Source organism: Bos indicus x Bos taurus, chromosome 14 (assembly GCF_003369695.1).
Source record: "Bos indicus x Bos taurus breed Angus x Brahman F1 hybrid chromosome 14, Bos_hybrid_MaternalHap_v2.0, whole genome shotgun sequence".
In the NCBI taxonomy this organism is placed as follows: domain Eukaryota; kingdom Metazoa; phylum Chordata; class Mammalia; order Artiodactyla; family Bovidae; genus Bos; species Bos indicus x Bos taurus.
In genome coordinates this window covers 58,404,429-58,421,387 of record NC_040089.1, presented here as the reverse complement: position 1 = coordinate 58,421,387, position 16,959 = coordinate 58,404,429, and the positions used below count along the sequence as shown (strand labels likewise).

Below are 16,959 nucleotides of genomic sequence, written 5' to 3'. Positions count from 1 at the left end.
TAACTGAAAACCACAATGAATTGTTTTGTGAGAGCTCTGGGTGTGAGGCACTATTGGGGAGGATTGCAGTGATGAATAGAGAGAAAGGAAATCCAGAAATGGGATGGTAGCCTAAGGAAGAAAAGGACTTCTTGAAGTGATGGGAGATGTTAGCACCTGGTTGAATGCTGGTGGGAGATTCATGACCAGGGTGGAAGCAGATAACCTAGGAGTGCAGTTGAGAAAGTGATGTACGAGGAATCTTGTCTGCCTTGCCTGCATCGCTTCTTGTGCGTGTAAAATAGACTTCCTTCTTTTCTGAAGGATTTAGAAAAGACCTTGGGCTCTCTGTATCTCTGCCTCTCCTGAGAAAGAAGAGTGACTTCTCAGACCATGGAAAGGACTGCAGGGGTCCGGCCCCACCCCCTCTGCCTTCTCTCTTTGGGACACGAAGCCCACGGCATCCTCTTGATGTTCGCTGAACATGGGGTAGCCTCACCAGGGCTCCTGATGCTCCAGGCTGCCCGCTTGTGATGGGCCCCTGACTCCAGTCCTTATTGGTCAGTTGATTCAGGATTTACAGGAAGGAAGAGAATGGTTAGTACATTGAAACCTTGGCTATGGAGAGAGGATGCAGTTGGATTCAGAAAACACATGGAGAGATTAGTTTTAACAAGAGGAGGATCATACCCTTTTCTACAATAGGAAAATGTTTTTAAATTATGGGGAAAGGTAAATGTAGATTTATAGAGTTGTTACTGGGAAGGACACCAGTGACTTATTTAATGTAATTCTAAACATTTATGGTATGTTTATCTGAAGAAGGTCTAAAATCCAACTTTGTTGTGTTGGGAAAACACTTCATAACCATCGTATGTTAAACCACTATTATGTGAATTGAAGAAAATTATAACAGATTTCCCAGTGATCCTCAAATTGAGGGGGACATGGTGTACTATATTTTGCTAGGTAATTAGAATCTACGTGGGGGCAGGTTAAAAAATTCTTTTCACACAAGAATAAAATCAATATGCAATCTTACATGTAAAACCCACCAAGCAACATTTTTATTTGAAAATATGTAGAATGACTTAAGGATTTTTTAATATTCATTAACAGGACAGGTTGGTTTAAAGAGGTAAAGAAACAATGAATTAAGTGGAGTGATTTTTTTTCTCAAGCTTCTGAATTAACATGTAAACAAGAGACCTATATTTTTATAACTTCTTTTTCTGTTTATCATGTATTCGTTTTGGGAAATTAACACAGGAGACTGTTGTTCTACCTTGGCATTTTAACTGCAAACTGTTGGGTTTTGGCCCAGATCATTGTTACCTACAGAATCTATCTTGATTTAAGTTTGGAGTTGCCTTATGTTGTGCATAGGCAAAACTACATTTTAATCAGCTAGTCTATATGCATTATACAGATAGTTTGTGATAGGAGATCCTGTTAAAAATAGATTCCTTTAATCGGCAATGTTGGATAGATGCCTGAAGTCTTAAAATAGTGCTTATTTATTCTGATTCCTTCTTCCTAAGATGAATAAACAGAATGCACTCGATGTGGCAATAGCATATTACAAATCATTTCATCAAAGGTAATAAAATTAAATTCTGTCTCTGTGGATTATTACAGAAGACTGTTCAACATTTATAAGAATTTGACTTCCAAATCCTTCAAACCCTAATCTTTGGATTTGCATAATGTGTTTCTACTTCCAGGATTTTCCAGTTGAAAGGCTTTGAAGTTCCAAGGCAAAAACTGAAATAAATTGGAAATTTGTGTAATTTCAAAGTGAATGCTTGCAATATAGTGGTATAATTGGAAAGTACACGGAAGGGGAAGCTCATAAAAATTTTACTATTAATACTGTTGACTTAATTTTTTGAAACTGTGTAGTAGAAAGATAGGAGAAGGCAATGGTACCCCACTCAACTACTCTTGCCTGGAAAATCCCGTGGACAGAGGAGCCTGGTAGGCTGCAGTCCATGGGGTCGTGAAGAGTTGGACACGACTGAGTGACTTCACTTTCACTTTTCACTTTCATGCATTGGAGAAGGAAATGGCAACCCACTCCAGTGTTCTTGCCTGGAGAATCCCAGGGATGGGCGAGCCTGGTGGGCTGCCGTCTATAGGGTCGCAAAGAGTTGGACACGACTGAAATGACTTAGCAGCAGCAGCAGTAGAAAGATAATATGCAAATTCTTAATGAATGATCAAAAATATAAAGTAGAACTTCAAATCAAGAAAAGTATTTAATATTAGATTACTTAAAATCAGTAGATCCTGAACTTGAACTCAAATTTTTGATTACAGAGTCCTTGATCTTTTCACTTCTTCATGCCACCACTGAAATTTTTGCATAGGGATGTCAATTTATCAAGACTGCATAGTGTATTTTTAGAAATTACAAGGCTAAATTTAGTGAAAAAAGAAATGTTCCAATTTATTATACTGCTGATAATGGAGGTGGAATAATTTCCTTTGTCTAAGCTTTGAAGCTACCATGATTGAGTGGGGATGTACTAAATTGATTATTACATCTGCCCCCAAACTGTCCAAAATTAATTACTTTTTTAGCTTATCTTCATAGACTTTATACCTGAAGTTGCTTGCATTTTTGTATTATCTCTTGTGGCTTTTTCCCATCATGAAACCACTCATTCATTTAACAGTTTATTTATGAAGTGCTTTCTATATGCCAAGAATTATGCTAAGTCCTGGGCTTCCCAGGTGCTAGCAGTAAAGAGCCTGCCTGCCAAGGCAGGAGATATTAAGAGACTTGGGTTTGATCCTTGGGTTGAAAAGATCCCCTGGAGGAAGGCTTGGCAACCCACTCCAGTATTCTTACCTGGAGAATCCCATGGGTAGAGGAGCCTGGCAGGCTGCAGTCCACGGGGTCACAGAGTCGGACACGACTGGAGTGACTAAGCACCCATGAACGCGTGCTAAGTCCTAGGAGTGAAATGGTGAACAGACAGAATTTCTCTGAATGTAGGAATTCAGTTGATCTGGTGGTAAGCGTCCTGATGAAAAATGCTTCTCTCCAGCCTCTTTTCTCTGGGCTGGTATAAGCATGAAGATATAAATAAACCACCTGGCAGACTTCGAGGATTTGGATGTCTTTTTCATGAAGGGTCAATAAGAAAGGCTAACCATTTACTTTAGGGTTTATTGAACTCTGTAGAGGCAGATTGGTTTTGGATTTAATTTCTATTATTTTTGTTATAAATTTAGGTTATCATAGCAATGGATTCATGTATGCTTCTATTTGGTTGATATTGTATACAGCTGGCCTTGCTCTTCACAGATTTGAATTCAGTTGCATCTAATAAGAGAATTTCTAGCAAACCATTTCTACATATCTTTGTACCTTTGACTCAATTCTTGAATTTTTTGTTCTCTGAATCTCCAAGATAGGACAGCATCAACCTCTTAGAATGAATACAGGGCTAAAAAAATCTTATTATAGCAAGGTATCTGGTTTTGCTGTCCCATTAATGGTTCCAATGCCAATCTGCACTCCTGAAGGGTACTTCTGTTGAAACTTTTGCATTGGTTTTGAATTGTAAAAGAACATTGTGTAATTCGTGATCCCGTGTTAATGATATTTTATGTCTTAATCCTTGTTTGTAGGGGCACAAAAATAGTTTGGCTACAGCTGTAACAGAGCAGGCTGTAATTGGCATACTCTATACCCCAAGGGATTGTTTTCTTGTTTTAATGCATAGGTTTCCAATCTGTCATTTCTTCTTGTTGGATTTCTGAATCTGCTTGTTTTTTGCTGGTTTTGTGGTTTGTTCTTAGCTGCTGATTTTTAGTCAAACTGTACAAGGGGTAACAAAAGCCCTTAATTTTGCAGTGTGAAAATTCTTCAGGCATTTGCTCTCAAAAGCTCTTTTTCAGTGACTTGACATTTTTGCAGTACACAGTATCCAACTTGGAAAATCTGCATTCTCAGCAGCTTTACTACTTCAAAAAATATCCTTGCATTAGCTCTTTTAGGAAGCAAGGAGACAGCTTTGCTAACAGTAATGAGTTGTGCAAATGACAGATGGTCGTCTTGTTGGAAATGACTGGAAAGGACTACAAGCCTTGAGTCTTTGGGCACAGCCATTCACATGTATCCATGTATGTGTGTGTGCATGTACGTTTGCTTAAGTATAGACCAAGTGAATTGGGAAAAGAGTGATTTTGTATAGCTACTGCTGTGTACTACAGAGTTCTGTGGAGTTTTACAATGTGCTTTCATTAACATTAACACATTTTCTGTTCACAATAACTCTCGTGGGTCAAGTAGGCATATAGTGTGAACACCACCATTATGAGTAAGAAAATAGAGACCCAGTCAAAGTTCTTGTCCAAAGTTACATGGCTGGTGAATGTTAGAGCTGAAATTTTTCTCTATCTCCTAATTCTAAAGTGTGGCTTTTTAGTCCAAATATCCTGATTGGATTCCAGCTTCCCTAAGTTTTAGCCTCCCAACCAAACTTTTCCTATGACCTAGGGAATATTCCCATTATACTATAGTAGATTTTCCCAATGGTTTCTATTATTGCTATGGGCATCCTAATACTATATAATAAATGATAATATGAGGTTAATTTTTTTCTCAGATAGCTACAGAGCTCAGGAACATATCCGATTAATTATCATGAAGGTACAATTTAAATTCCACTTGATGGGAGAGAAGTAATTCCAGTTAAGAACCCAAGTTAAATGAAAATATTTTTTCTTACATACATAAATCATACCAGAGTTTAGTTCAGGCTTAAGGTAGAGTTCTATCATGCAGTATTCAACCAAGTTAACAAAACTATTAAAAGATGAAAAGCATAACAGACAAAGAAAGATGAAAAGTACTGCTTGGTTATGACTTAAAGGGAAGATGATGGAAGAGTGGAGATGATGGGAAGGTGCAAATCCCTCAGTGTGAGATGGAAAGGAAAGGTAAGACCAGAAGAATACGACAGGTAATAAATCAGGGTAATAAGGGCCAGATATGAAGAAGCTTAGAGCAAGCTTCTCCTTGGTGAAAGCTGTTGAAATAGAGGATTGACCCACATCTTGGGGAGAAGTCCTGTGTGATGAGCAGCTTAAAGCCATTCACTCACTTTTGGCACAAGCTCTGGGCTCCAGGATGTCCATTAAGCCCTTAACCAAAATATTCATGAATTCTATTCCATTATCTTGAAATGAGTGAAAGATTTCTTATGTTTCTATTAAAGTCAACATAAGTTCCTTCCTTCTGCGTGTTCAATCATGTCTGACTCTTCGTGATCCCATGGACTGTAGCCTGCCAGGCTCTTCTGTCTGTGGGATTTTCCAGGCAAGAATACTGGAGTGGTTGCCATTTCCTCTTCCAGGGGATCTTCCTGACCCAGGGATTGAACCCGGGTCTCCTGCACTGCAAGAAGATTCTTTACCAACAGAGCTATGGATACCTGTATATGTATGGCTATACTCCAGTATAAAATAAAAAGTTTTTAAAAATTGTGCAGAAGCTGATATCATTTCCTCAGCATCCATAGAAGTTTGAACAAAATTATATCCCCTTAAAGATATTGGAACTTGCATTCCATGCAGGTGCTATGCTAGGTACTGTCCATAGGATATTTACTTAGTCCTCAGAACCTTTCTGGTTCTTTTTTTTTTTTTTTTTAACTTTTATTTTATTTTTAAACTTTACAATATTGTATTAGTTTTGCCAAATATTGAAATGAATCTGCCACAGGTATACCCGCCCCATTTTATAGATGAAGAAACTGAGTCTCAGAAAAATGTCCAACCTTGTTACCATAAGGATTTGCCTGCTGGCTCAGACGGTAAAGCATCTGCCTACAGTGCAGGAGACCTGGGTTTGATCCCTGGGTTGGGAAGATCCTCTGGAAAAGGAAATGTCAACCCACTCCAGTACTTTTGCCTGGAAAATCCTATGAACAGAGGAGAATGGTAGGCTACAGTCCATGAGGTCACAAAGAGTCGGATACAAATGAGTGACTTCACTCACTCACTCTGTTACCACGATGAAAGAAGGCATTGGAATACATGTTTGGAGGAGTAGGAATAATCCTTGTTTGTTCACAAGAACATAGGAACAAGAAAAGGCAAAGATGATGAAACACAAGGGGGTCTGCCCGTTGAAGCCCTACCAAGGGGGAAACGCCTCTTTTTATTCAGTTCCTTTCCCCCTTCTAAGAAGTCGACAGTTATTTTTCCTTTGGTAATGCAAGGCTCATTAAACAAAGATCCTCTTGGTATCTATTGAGAGATCTTTTTGTCTCTAGTTGTAGTGTTTCATTTATTACTCCCATACACCTAAGTAGGCCATTATGCTATATTTACATTTGTTTAACTCGTTTAATTAAGAACATTGTTAAAAATTTACAAAGACTTCCCCTTTCATGAAATATGGAAATTGAAGGTAGCATTTAGCAGGTTTCCTTGTCAACCACAGTAGTCATTTTTAGGATCCTTAAAGGAGTAATTTGGTTACCCACACAGTTCTCCTTTCTAAGATCATGCAAATAGAAGCCTTTCCTTAAGCAAGCCCACAAATGTGCTAGCAGCATTCCAGACTCCAGCGACAACAGTGGAAACATGTCACCTTCAAGTTTTTATTGGGACGAGTGTCTGGTGGGAAAGAGCAGAAAGAAGAGGGAAAATACAGAAAATATAGACTGCTTGCCTTTGTCCTTTGCTTATTCCAGGGGCTATAAAAGGAGTTGTAGAGTACTTAGGTATTTGAAGTGATGGAGAGTTTCATTAATTAAGTATCAAGCCCTTTATCAAATATTTAAGATTCATTGCTGATGTCCTCCAGTGTGAGACATAAATTTAGCAACTCTGATCAGTTCTAAAACAGGCCAGCATAAAATGTAAGCAGTTTCTGGTGATAAAATAGTTTGCTCTGTGGACTGAAGATAAAACTTGTCACATTTACATTTTGAAAAGAATCTTTCCTGAGAACTAAAGAGCAGTTGGGCTTCCCGGGTGACTCAGTGGTAAAGAATCTGCCTGCTAATGCAGGAGACGTGGGTTTGATACCTGTGTTGGGAAGATCCCCTAGAGAAGGAAATGACAACCCGTTCCAGTATTCTTGCCTTGAAAATTCCATGGACAGAGGAGTCTGGCGGGCTACAGTCCATGGGGTTGCAAAGAATTGGAAACAGCTGAGTGACAGAGCATGCACACAGGCAGAGAGCAGTTGGATTTCTTTCAGTAAAATGTAGCACCTTTCCTTTCAAGTCCTACTCCTTCGGACCGCCTCTCCCCACCCTACCCCCCCCCCAAAAAAAACACTTGCTTTATGCTGAAACTCGTTTGATCTTGAAACAAAGTTTGTAAAAGGCACTATAGAAAATTAACATTTCTATAGGTGAAAATGGTCAAATATTGGTGATTTCTTAGAGTTTTTAGGGTTTAATATATTTTTAGTGTAGTCTACATCTTTGTGTGCCTAACTGTGCTTCTCTGGAAAACCATGTTGGAACAAATCCAAGTTGTTGCCTCGATGACCTTCACCTTGTTTCTTAACGTATTAATCTAATGCTGCTCACAGTACTACTGTAACTTTCAGCTACAGTGCATAAACTTCAGACTCGGACAAGAATGATGATGTTGGAGGACCACGGCATTAATAAGTACATAATCCTGTGCAAAGTAAACCCCTGTTTGCTCAAGTATGTGGTACTCTAAGTGATTTTTGGTATTGACTCCTTGAAGGTCATTGCATGCAGCTTGCTTAATTTGGAGATACAGCTTTCAACCTGATTTCAGCAAAGCAAACAAAGTGTTTTAATATACAGTCATCATGACCTGCCTCCTTGGATCAGACCCTCTCCTGGCCTCATTCTTAAATGACCTTGAAGCTCTATATAATCTGTCCTCTTTCTCCTGCACCCCATCTTGTTGATGGAGGGCATCTTGTTGACCCCATCTTGTTGACCTCATCTCCTGCTTCTCTCCTGCAGTCACTTTGTTCCTCTAATGCAGAAAAACAAGTTCCCCATTTGCTGAAATACTTCTCCCCAAATTTCTCACAGCTTCTCCCTTCATGTCTCTTCTCAGAAGTCTGATGGTCCGAGAGCCCTCCATTGGCTCTCCTTTATGTAACAATATGCTTGGCCACTTTTGTTGGCTATCCCTTTTACTCTGTTTTAATCACAGCATTTCTCACCACCTGATTTGTTATATATCGGTTTGTTTTGTTACTTATTACTTGTCTTCCTCCATGAGAATGAGGATTCCACGATGGCAGATATTTTGCCTCTTTGTGTTCGCTGTGTGTTCCTGGTCCCCTCAATATTAGCTGATGCAAAGTAGCCTTTCAAGGAATGAATGAATAGCCCCTTTCAGTTCACGGAAAGCAGGGGGACGAGGTCCAGCCAACCCAGTGAGGAAAGGGTTCTTCTTTAGATTCACTCTACTCTGGCCCTCTTTGGGAGGCTAGAGGCAAGACTTTCATTCTGTGTCTTTTTACTTGCTGCTTTGGGGCAAGCAGCTATTCAGTAACTATATATAATCTTAATTTTAAATGAATAAGTTAAAAATTTAGCCAATTTCCAATGGAAGCTCTATTGGAGTGTACTGTATACTCAGAAAAGATGCAGAAACTGTAGATGATGAGATTTTCACAAAGTAAACACATCCTGGTACCCAGAACCCAGATCAGGAAACAGAACAGTCCCAGAGTCCCAGAAAGCCATTCCTGTCTCTGTCCGTGTAATGTGTGTGTGCTCCGTTGCTCAGTCATGTCCAACTCTTTGCAACCCCATGGCCAGGCTCTCCTGTCCATGGGATTTTCCAGGCAAGAATACTGGACTGGGTTGCCGTTTCCTTCTCCAGGGGATCTTCCCAATCCAGAGATAAAACCTGTGTCTCTTGTACCTCCTGCATTCGCTGGTGGATTCTTTCACACTGCACCACTTGAAAAGCCCGTGAATGTAATAACTCCCCACTATCCACACTTTTAATAGCAGAGAGAGTTTGATAGTTCTATCTGAACTTCATATAAACTGAATTCCATAGCATGAGCCTTTCTCTGTCTGCCTCCTTTTGCTCACGTTATTTTTATGAGACCCATCCGTGTCATTACAAGCAGGTGTAGTTCTTTCATTTCAGGAGCTGTATAAAATTCCATTTTATAAGTATTATCACAACCCATTTACCCATTTCTACTGTTGGTAGGCATTTGGGCTGTTTTTGATATTTATGTATTCATAAATAGTGCTTCTATGAATATTCCTGATTGGCCTTTTGGTGAATATGTCTATATTTGTGTAGCATAAATACTAAGAATATAATGAGTGACGCAAAAGATGCATGCCTTCAGCTAAGATTGTGGCAGGAATTTGCCCAGAGTGGTCTCCACTGTCAATGTCCCGGAATTCCAATTGCTCCTTATCACTACACTTCATGTCACGTCTTTGACATTTTAGCCAGTCTGGTGGTTCTGTTTTGAGTGTGAAGTGATCTTAATTTATATGTCTCATGACTAGTGCTGTCTAGCACTTGTTAATATACTTGTTGGCAATTTTCATAAAGCAAGTCAATTTTCATGAATATTAAGTAGATCACATAGGTAGTATGTAAACCAGTCCATCCTAAAGGAAATCAGTCCTGAATTTTTGTTGGAAGGACTGATGCTGAAGCTGAAACTCCAATACTTTGCTGTCTGATGCGAAGAACTGACTCATTTGAAAAGACCCCAATGCTGGGAAAGATTGAGGACAAGACGAGAAGGGGGCAACAGAGGATGAGATGGTTGGATGGCATCACCGACTCCATGGACATGAATCTGAGTAAGCTCTGAGTGTTGGTGATGGACAGGGAAGCCTGGCGTGCTGCAGTCCATGGGGTTGCAGAGTCAGATTTGACTGAGCAACTGAACTGAACTGAACTGAAATATAGCAGATATGCTACAGGTGATAATTAAATGACTAAATTTGAATAAGCACTGCTTTCATTAAAGAATCTTTTAATAATTGGCATATTCTATTCCTTTAACAAAGATTTTTCTCTGATAAATTCAATTTAATAAAGACTTGTTGAGAGCTCATTATGAATAACCTCCCATGCAGAATGGTGTCAGGCCACCAAGGTCTGTGTCATAGAAAGTGTCCAAGAGAAGGCCACATGTAAGCCAAGTGTAGAAGCAGGAGCAGGGTCTGACCAGTGGGGCAGAAAGTGAAGCTAATACACTGGAAAAGCTTGACTAAAACCTGGAGGTGTGAAATTTTATGAAACTTTTAGGAAGTTGCAAATGTGCAGGTGTGATTACCATAACTGATAAAACTGTCAACTAGTTTTCTGTAGGGAATTAAGGCTTGAAAAATGACACTTAACATTAGCCTCCAAAAGTACCAAGCACGGGTATGCTGGGCTTAGGGTTCAGTTACGTTACAAATATCAGGTTGTGTAGCTTGAAGTATTTGAATTTCAGGCATATCACTTACCAATTATTTTTACACCAAGAAAAATGTTCTCATGCTCTCATGGGCTTTTGCTTTTCCTATTAGACCTATGTCCGTTCTCTAAAGTTTAGGAGGAGCAGTAGTATACTTACTGTCATTAAGAGTATCTGGAGAAACAGTATAAACTCTGTAATTTTTCCAGCTAAGATGCTGTTACCAATGAAACAGAATAGCACTGGCAGCCTCTAGTTATACAGATAAACATTTCATTATTCTTCTGGGGGTTGCAATTATTTGTTTCTAACTAATGTTTTACTGTGACATTAAAAAATACTCTGCTCAAAACTTCAAGCGATTCCTCAGTGCATTGTGTTTGTCTGAAACCAGATTTTAGTTTGCTATTCGAACAGTTAAAGTCCTTTATCACCTTACATTTGAATGTATTTTAATGAAATGTTCTGATTAGAAGATCCCCTCCCCTCAACTGGTTTCAAAAATATTTGAAGGATTTAAAATACTGTAGGGAAGATCTGTAATTTCTGAATAAACCTTGTTCTATTTCAAGGCCAAATGTAACTCAGTTGTTGACAAAAATTATGATGGAGATAAATGTGAAAAAAAAAAAAATGTGTCTCTCTCTGGAGTCAGGAGTTATCACATGTGGTATGCTCTACCTGTAGGTTGAAGAAAAAGTCCCAGTCGGTGGATATTACTGCTCCAGGGTTCAACCCTTTGGCTGGTGCAGGAAAGCAAATGCCACAAGCCAGTAAGCCCCCGGCACCCAAGACGCCCATCATTGAAGAAGAACAGAACAACGCAGCAAATTCCCAGAAACATCCTTCCCGAAGAAGTGAGCTGAAGAGGTTCTACACCATTGGTGAGTGCCATGATTTATGCAAATGAGTAGATGACGTCTATTGAATCAGAACCGTGAATGTGAGGGGCTGTGGTTAATGTCCCCTTGTTTATATAATATATATAACTGTTGCTCAGTATCCATGGGGATCGGTCCCAGGACCCCTAAAGAACACCACAGCTGAGGATGCTCAAGTCCTTTATATAAACCAGCATAATATTTGCATAGAACCTACATACATCCTCCCATATACTTTAAATCATCTCGAGATTACTTATAATACCAAATATAATATGCTGTTGCTGCTGCTGCTGCTAAGTCGCTTCAGTCATGTCCGACTCTGTGCGACCCCACAGATGGCAGCCCACCAGGCTCTGCTGTCCCTGGGATTCTCTAGGCAGGAACACTGGAGTGGGTTGCCATTTCCTTCTCCAGTGCATGAAAGTGAAAAGTGAAAGTGAAGTCGCTTAGTAAGTGTCCGACTCTTCCTGACCCCAGGGACTACAGCCTACCAGGCTCCTCTGTCCATGGGATTTTCCAGGCAAGAGTACTGGAGTGGGTTGCCATTGCCTTCTCCGAATAGAATATGAATGCTATGTAAATCGTTCTGGGTGTAAAACAATTGCAAGGTTTTTTTTTTTTTGGAACTTTCTGAATTTTTCTCCCCAAATATTTTCAATCCTTGTTTGGCTGAATATGTGGATGTGGAACTTGCAGATACAAAGGGGCAACTGTATTTCTGGTGGTTTCCATGGACATTTTCTCATACAGCCTGAACACAGAGTTGGAAAAATACCACAAGCCTCCAGCAAAGTTAAGTAAGAGAGTAGGCCTGAAGACTTTCTATATCCTGCCTAACAGAAGTAACTTACATATAGATATGTGATTTTCTAAGTTTTAAGCTTATGTGCTGATGTTTTCATTTTTGCCAGTCTTTAGCCAGTGCTGTTTTCTCTGTGGGTTTTGGGTTTTTGTTCTTTTCATTCTCCCTCCAGGCTCTCAAGTGGCTGACCCTGTTCTGTCGGGTTGTTGAGGCGGTGGTTGATGTCAGCCTGTAACTAACAAAGCCACTAAGAAAATAGAAAATTATTACATTCTGAAGAAGGACGAATAATGTTGTAGATCTGTTTTCACCTTGCACATTACATTGGAGAGAGTGAATCACGTCCAGATCCCATTGTATGATAAGATAGTAGGCTAGGGAGAGGGTCTGTCCACATTCAGTTCAGTTCAGTTGCTCAGTCATGTCCGACTCTTTGCAACCCCATGGACTGCAGCATGCCAGGCTTCCCTGTCCATCACCAACTCCCGGAGCTTGCTCAAACTCATGTCCATCCAAAATTTGCTGTACACCCAGAACTATTTACATAGCATTCGTATTATATTCAGTATTATAAGTAACCTATCTACATTGTGTCCCTTTTTTCTCAAGTAGAATAATATCCTATAATTCTGAACTTTAACACCTAAATAAAGTGTTTGAGATAATACAAATAAGTTGTATTGCCCACTTTTATGTACCAATGTTTGCTTATCATGTCTTTGACCTTGATTTCTACCTCTCAATAACAATTTTCAGTGTGTGTGGTCTAATTGAGACAAAAGTTGCTAGACGTATATATGGCAGAGGTCATACATGGGGGAGATGAATTTACCCAAGAAGATGATGGATGCAGCGGTGTTGCTTATTATCTCTTGGAGAGATTTAATCATCACCGAAAACTCTTACAGTAGATGCTGTTGGCTTAATGGTTTTACCAAAGTTACATTAAAGGGCTCATGTTTTACATGGTATCCAATACCCCTGCGTTCCCAACATGGGATGTTTGTATTATTTTTCTCAGATATTTTAGTGTCTCTATCTAGAAATGTAATCGTATCAGATTTCAACTCTGATTCCCACACCAGTTTTCTATGTGACTTTGTGCAGTCATTATACTCTGTCTTTGGGTTAAATTACTTCCTTCACACTTAAAGAGATGCCTCCATGTATGTCTAGTTGTATTCAGGATTTGGCGCCTAAAACCATGCTTTCTCTTCCCATTATGTCTTCTTCCTATATCTGTTCTCAGGTTTCCTCTTTCCAGATGAAGCTATTTGTGTCTTACTTTTTTAATGGGTGTCTTTCAGGATGTCAGTGGTCACCTATAATGAGACTTGATATGAGAGAGGGTAGACAGGAACGTATTTCCATTTGTAAAACTTGTAATAGCAGAGTTCTAAAAAGCAATCAGCTGCAAAAGCCCATGGCATTTACATAACTGCCTCTCTCCATTTCCCAGTGTCCTCTCCTTCCGTCTTTCAACATGTCCACAGCCATCTGCTGCTTTTCTGATTTATTAACTAGCTAGGATGACAGCATTTTTCCTTCAGAAAACAAAACTTATCTTACAACCTCAGTATTCCTTAAAGATGAGAACATGAGAGCAAAAAATTGACCAGCTTGATCAAAGGAAATAAAGAGCTAAGCATGGAAAATAAAAGTCTAAATTGTGTTTGAATTGCAAAAAGATGAACTGTGTTATTTTAAATAGCCCTGCCACTAGTGAATGGTTAAGTATTGGATTTGCAAGAATTTTATTCATAACTGCTGTCAGTGACATGTCTGTATATTAAAATAGACATAAGAATTATCAACTTTCCTTTTTTGATATCACCCTTCTACTAATTTGGACCTGGAGACATTTTCAAGATTGAAATATTAGCAACCATGTAAATCACCTGTGTTGAAAGATCATTTTGCAGAACAAGTCTATTTAGTATCCCTTAGTAAATGTGTTGGTGATAAACAACAACAATTTTAATTGCCATTTATCAGTAATTCTCAATACCAGGCATAAGTTAAGTTCCTTCAATCTCAGTTGATCTTCACAAGTCTTGTTAAGTACTATAGTCTCTGTTTATGGATGAGAGATAGAACCTTAAAGGAATTAAACAAAAAATTGTGAGCCAGAGATAGCGGACTCTGTGAATGAAATTAACCTTCTCGTGACATTTTAGCATTAGCCTCTGTCACTCAGAATGATACCAACTCCCTCGACAAAGAGGTGAGCCAAAAGAGTTTCTATCGAAAATACAGTAGAGTGATATTTTTACTGCAATCCCTGGATAATTTCACTTAAGTTAACCATGCCAACTAACCCATCCACTGGCCAATATACCCTTTTGTTTAAAGATATTATTCAGTATGGTACATATATACAATGAAATATTGCTCAGTCATAAAGGAATAAAACAGTGCCATTTCCAGAAAAATGGAGAGACCTGGAGACTGTCATGTAGAAAGAAGTAGGTCAGAAAGACAAAAACAGTATTATATCATGTCACTTATATGTGGAATCTAGATAAGTGGTACAGGTGAACTTATTTGCAAAGGAGAAATAGAGACATAGATGTAGAGAGCAAACTTACGGTTACGAAGCGGGGAAGGGAGGGATGATTGAATGGGGAGATTGCGATTGACATATATACTCTACCATGTATAAATCTAGACAGCATATTAAAAAGCAGAGACATTACTTTGCCAACAAAGGTCTGTCTAGTCAAAGCTATGGTTTTTCTAGTAGTCATGTATGGATTTGAGAATTGGACTGTAAAGAAAGATGAGCACCAAAGAATTGATGCTTTTGAACTGTGGTGTTGGAGAAGACTCTTGAGAGTCCCTTGGACTGCAAGTAGATCCAACCAGTCCATCCTAAAGGAAATCAGTCCTGAGTGTTCATTGGAAGGACTGATGTTGAAGCTGAAACTCCAATACATTGGCCACCTGATGGGAAGAACTGACCCTGATGCTGGGAAAAATCAAAGGCAGGAGAAGAAGATGACAGAAGATGAGATGGTTGAATGGCATCACTGACTCAATGGACCTGAGTTTGAGCAAGCTCCAGGAGTTAGTGATGGACAGGAAAGCCTGGTGTGCTGCAGTCAATGGGGTTGCAAAGAGTCACACACAACTGACTGCCTGAACTGAACTGATGTATAAAATGCACTTTTCTGGTGGCTCAGCTTATAAAGAACTTGCCTCAGTGCAGGAGACACAAGAGATGGGAGATCGATCCCTGGGTCGGAAGATCCCCTGGAGAAATGGCAACCTGTCCCAATATTCTTGCCTGGGAAATTCCATGGACAGAGGAGCCTGGTGGGCTACAGTTCATGGGGTCGCAAAGAGTTGGATACGACTGAGTGTGCACACACACACACATACACACACACACATATGTATAAAATAAATATCTAACGAGAACCTAATATATAGAACAGGTAACTCTGAAAAACTAAAAACTAGGCAACTCTAGGAACTCTAGGAAAACTAAAGAGGGGATTATGTGTATAACTAATTTACTTTTCAGTACAGCAGACACTCACACGATATTGTAAAGCAGCTATACTCCAATATAAATTAAAAAAAAAAAAATAAACATAGCTTTCAGTGCCTCAACTTATGACTCACACAACTGGAAAAACCCTCTTGTGGCTAAGTTGACTACTACATTTAAATTTAGCAATGAAATGATTTATGAAAATTCAAGCAATAATTCAGAGAATTTTTAAATTAAAAAAAGAACTTCAATTAAAAATAAATGACGTTTTCAAAAAGAGCTAAAACTTTTTTGGAATTATTTAAATGTCCCTTAGTGGCTGAGTGGCTGCAGTAGCTTTTCTAGAAATTTCTTTTGATCTCTCAGCTTTTATCCCTCGTGAACTTGTTTATGGATCTACTTCCTATTGAGAGAACTCTACAAAGAGAAATTAGTGCCTCCTTATGTAGGCAGTAGATTCAGGTCCTTAATTATTCTTAATAGCAGAAATATTTGGAGGAGTAAATGGCAACCCACTCCAGAATTCTTGCCTGGAGAATTTCAGGGACGGGGGAGCCTGGTGGGCTGCCGTCTATGGGGTCACAAAGAGTCAGACACGACTGAAGCGACTTAGCAGCAGCAGCAGAAATATATTAAGCCTATTATAGCAACCAAAACATGGCACAGCATAAATTCATTACTTTTTGTAGGAGAATAATTCATCTTACAAGAAGTGTAATAAAATTTTGTTGTTTTGAAATAAGTAGGGGAAAAGCTTTTCTCTTTCAATGTGAGATATATGAGTCTTTAGCTAGATTGAAACAGTTGTAATCACGGTATCAGGACTATGGCTAAAGAAAGAGCTTTCTCTGTGCTGCTTCTGTCACTAAGTGTACAGTCTTGCACAGTTATTTACCAACACTTGACCATACCTTTCTCATCTGTACAGTGATAGATTTATAGCAAATTGGTCTTTCTGAGTATTTTTTTTCTCTTGCATTCTTTATTTTACAATTGACCGTGTAAAATATTGTATTCATTTTCTATTGCAATGAAACAAATTACCACAAACTTAGCTGTTTAAAACAACACCCATTTATCAGTTCATAGTTGTATAGGTCAGAAGTCCACATAGCATGCCTAGGTTCTCTGCTCAGGGTGTATCTACAAGGCTTAACTCAAGGTATTAGCTGGGCTGAGTTCTTGTCTGCAGATTGGTCCAGCTAGGGAAGGCTAGACCTCCAACAAAGGGAGTGAATGCTTCCAAGTTCATTCCTTTTGTTGGCAGAATTCAATTCTTCTCCTTTGTAGGACCGAGGTCCCCTTTCCCTTGTTGGCGATCGGCTGAAGCTTCACTCCTAGCTTTCAGAGGCTACTCTCTTAGCGTGTCACGTGGCCTTTTCCATCT

General features: G+C 39.2%; 1 protein-coding gene across 4 annotated transcripts in view; it reads left to right on the top strand.

Annotated features, from left to right (window-relative positions):
* Positions 1 to 16,959, top strand: part of OXR1 (oxidation resistance 1) — a 565,559-nt gene that overhangs the window by 274,748 nt on the left and 273,852 nt on the right. For all 4 annotated transcript variants that reach the window (XM_027561321.1, XM_027561320.1, XM_027561325.1 and 1 more), the window contains exon 3: positions 11,078 to 11,274. In XM_027561321.1, coding sequence (XP_027417122.1) covers positions 11,078 to 11,274 — 197 coding nt within the window. The remainder of the gene's footprint in view (positions 1 to 11,077; positions 11,275 to 16,959) is intronic.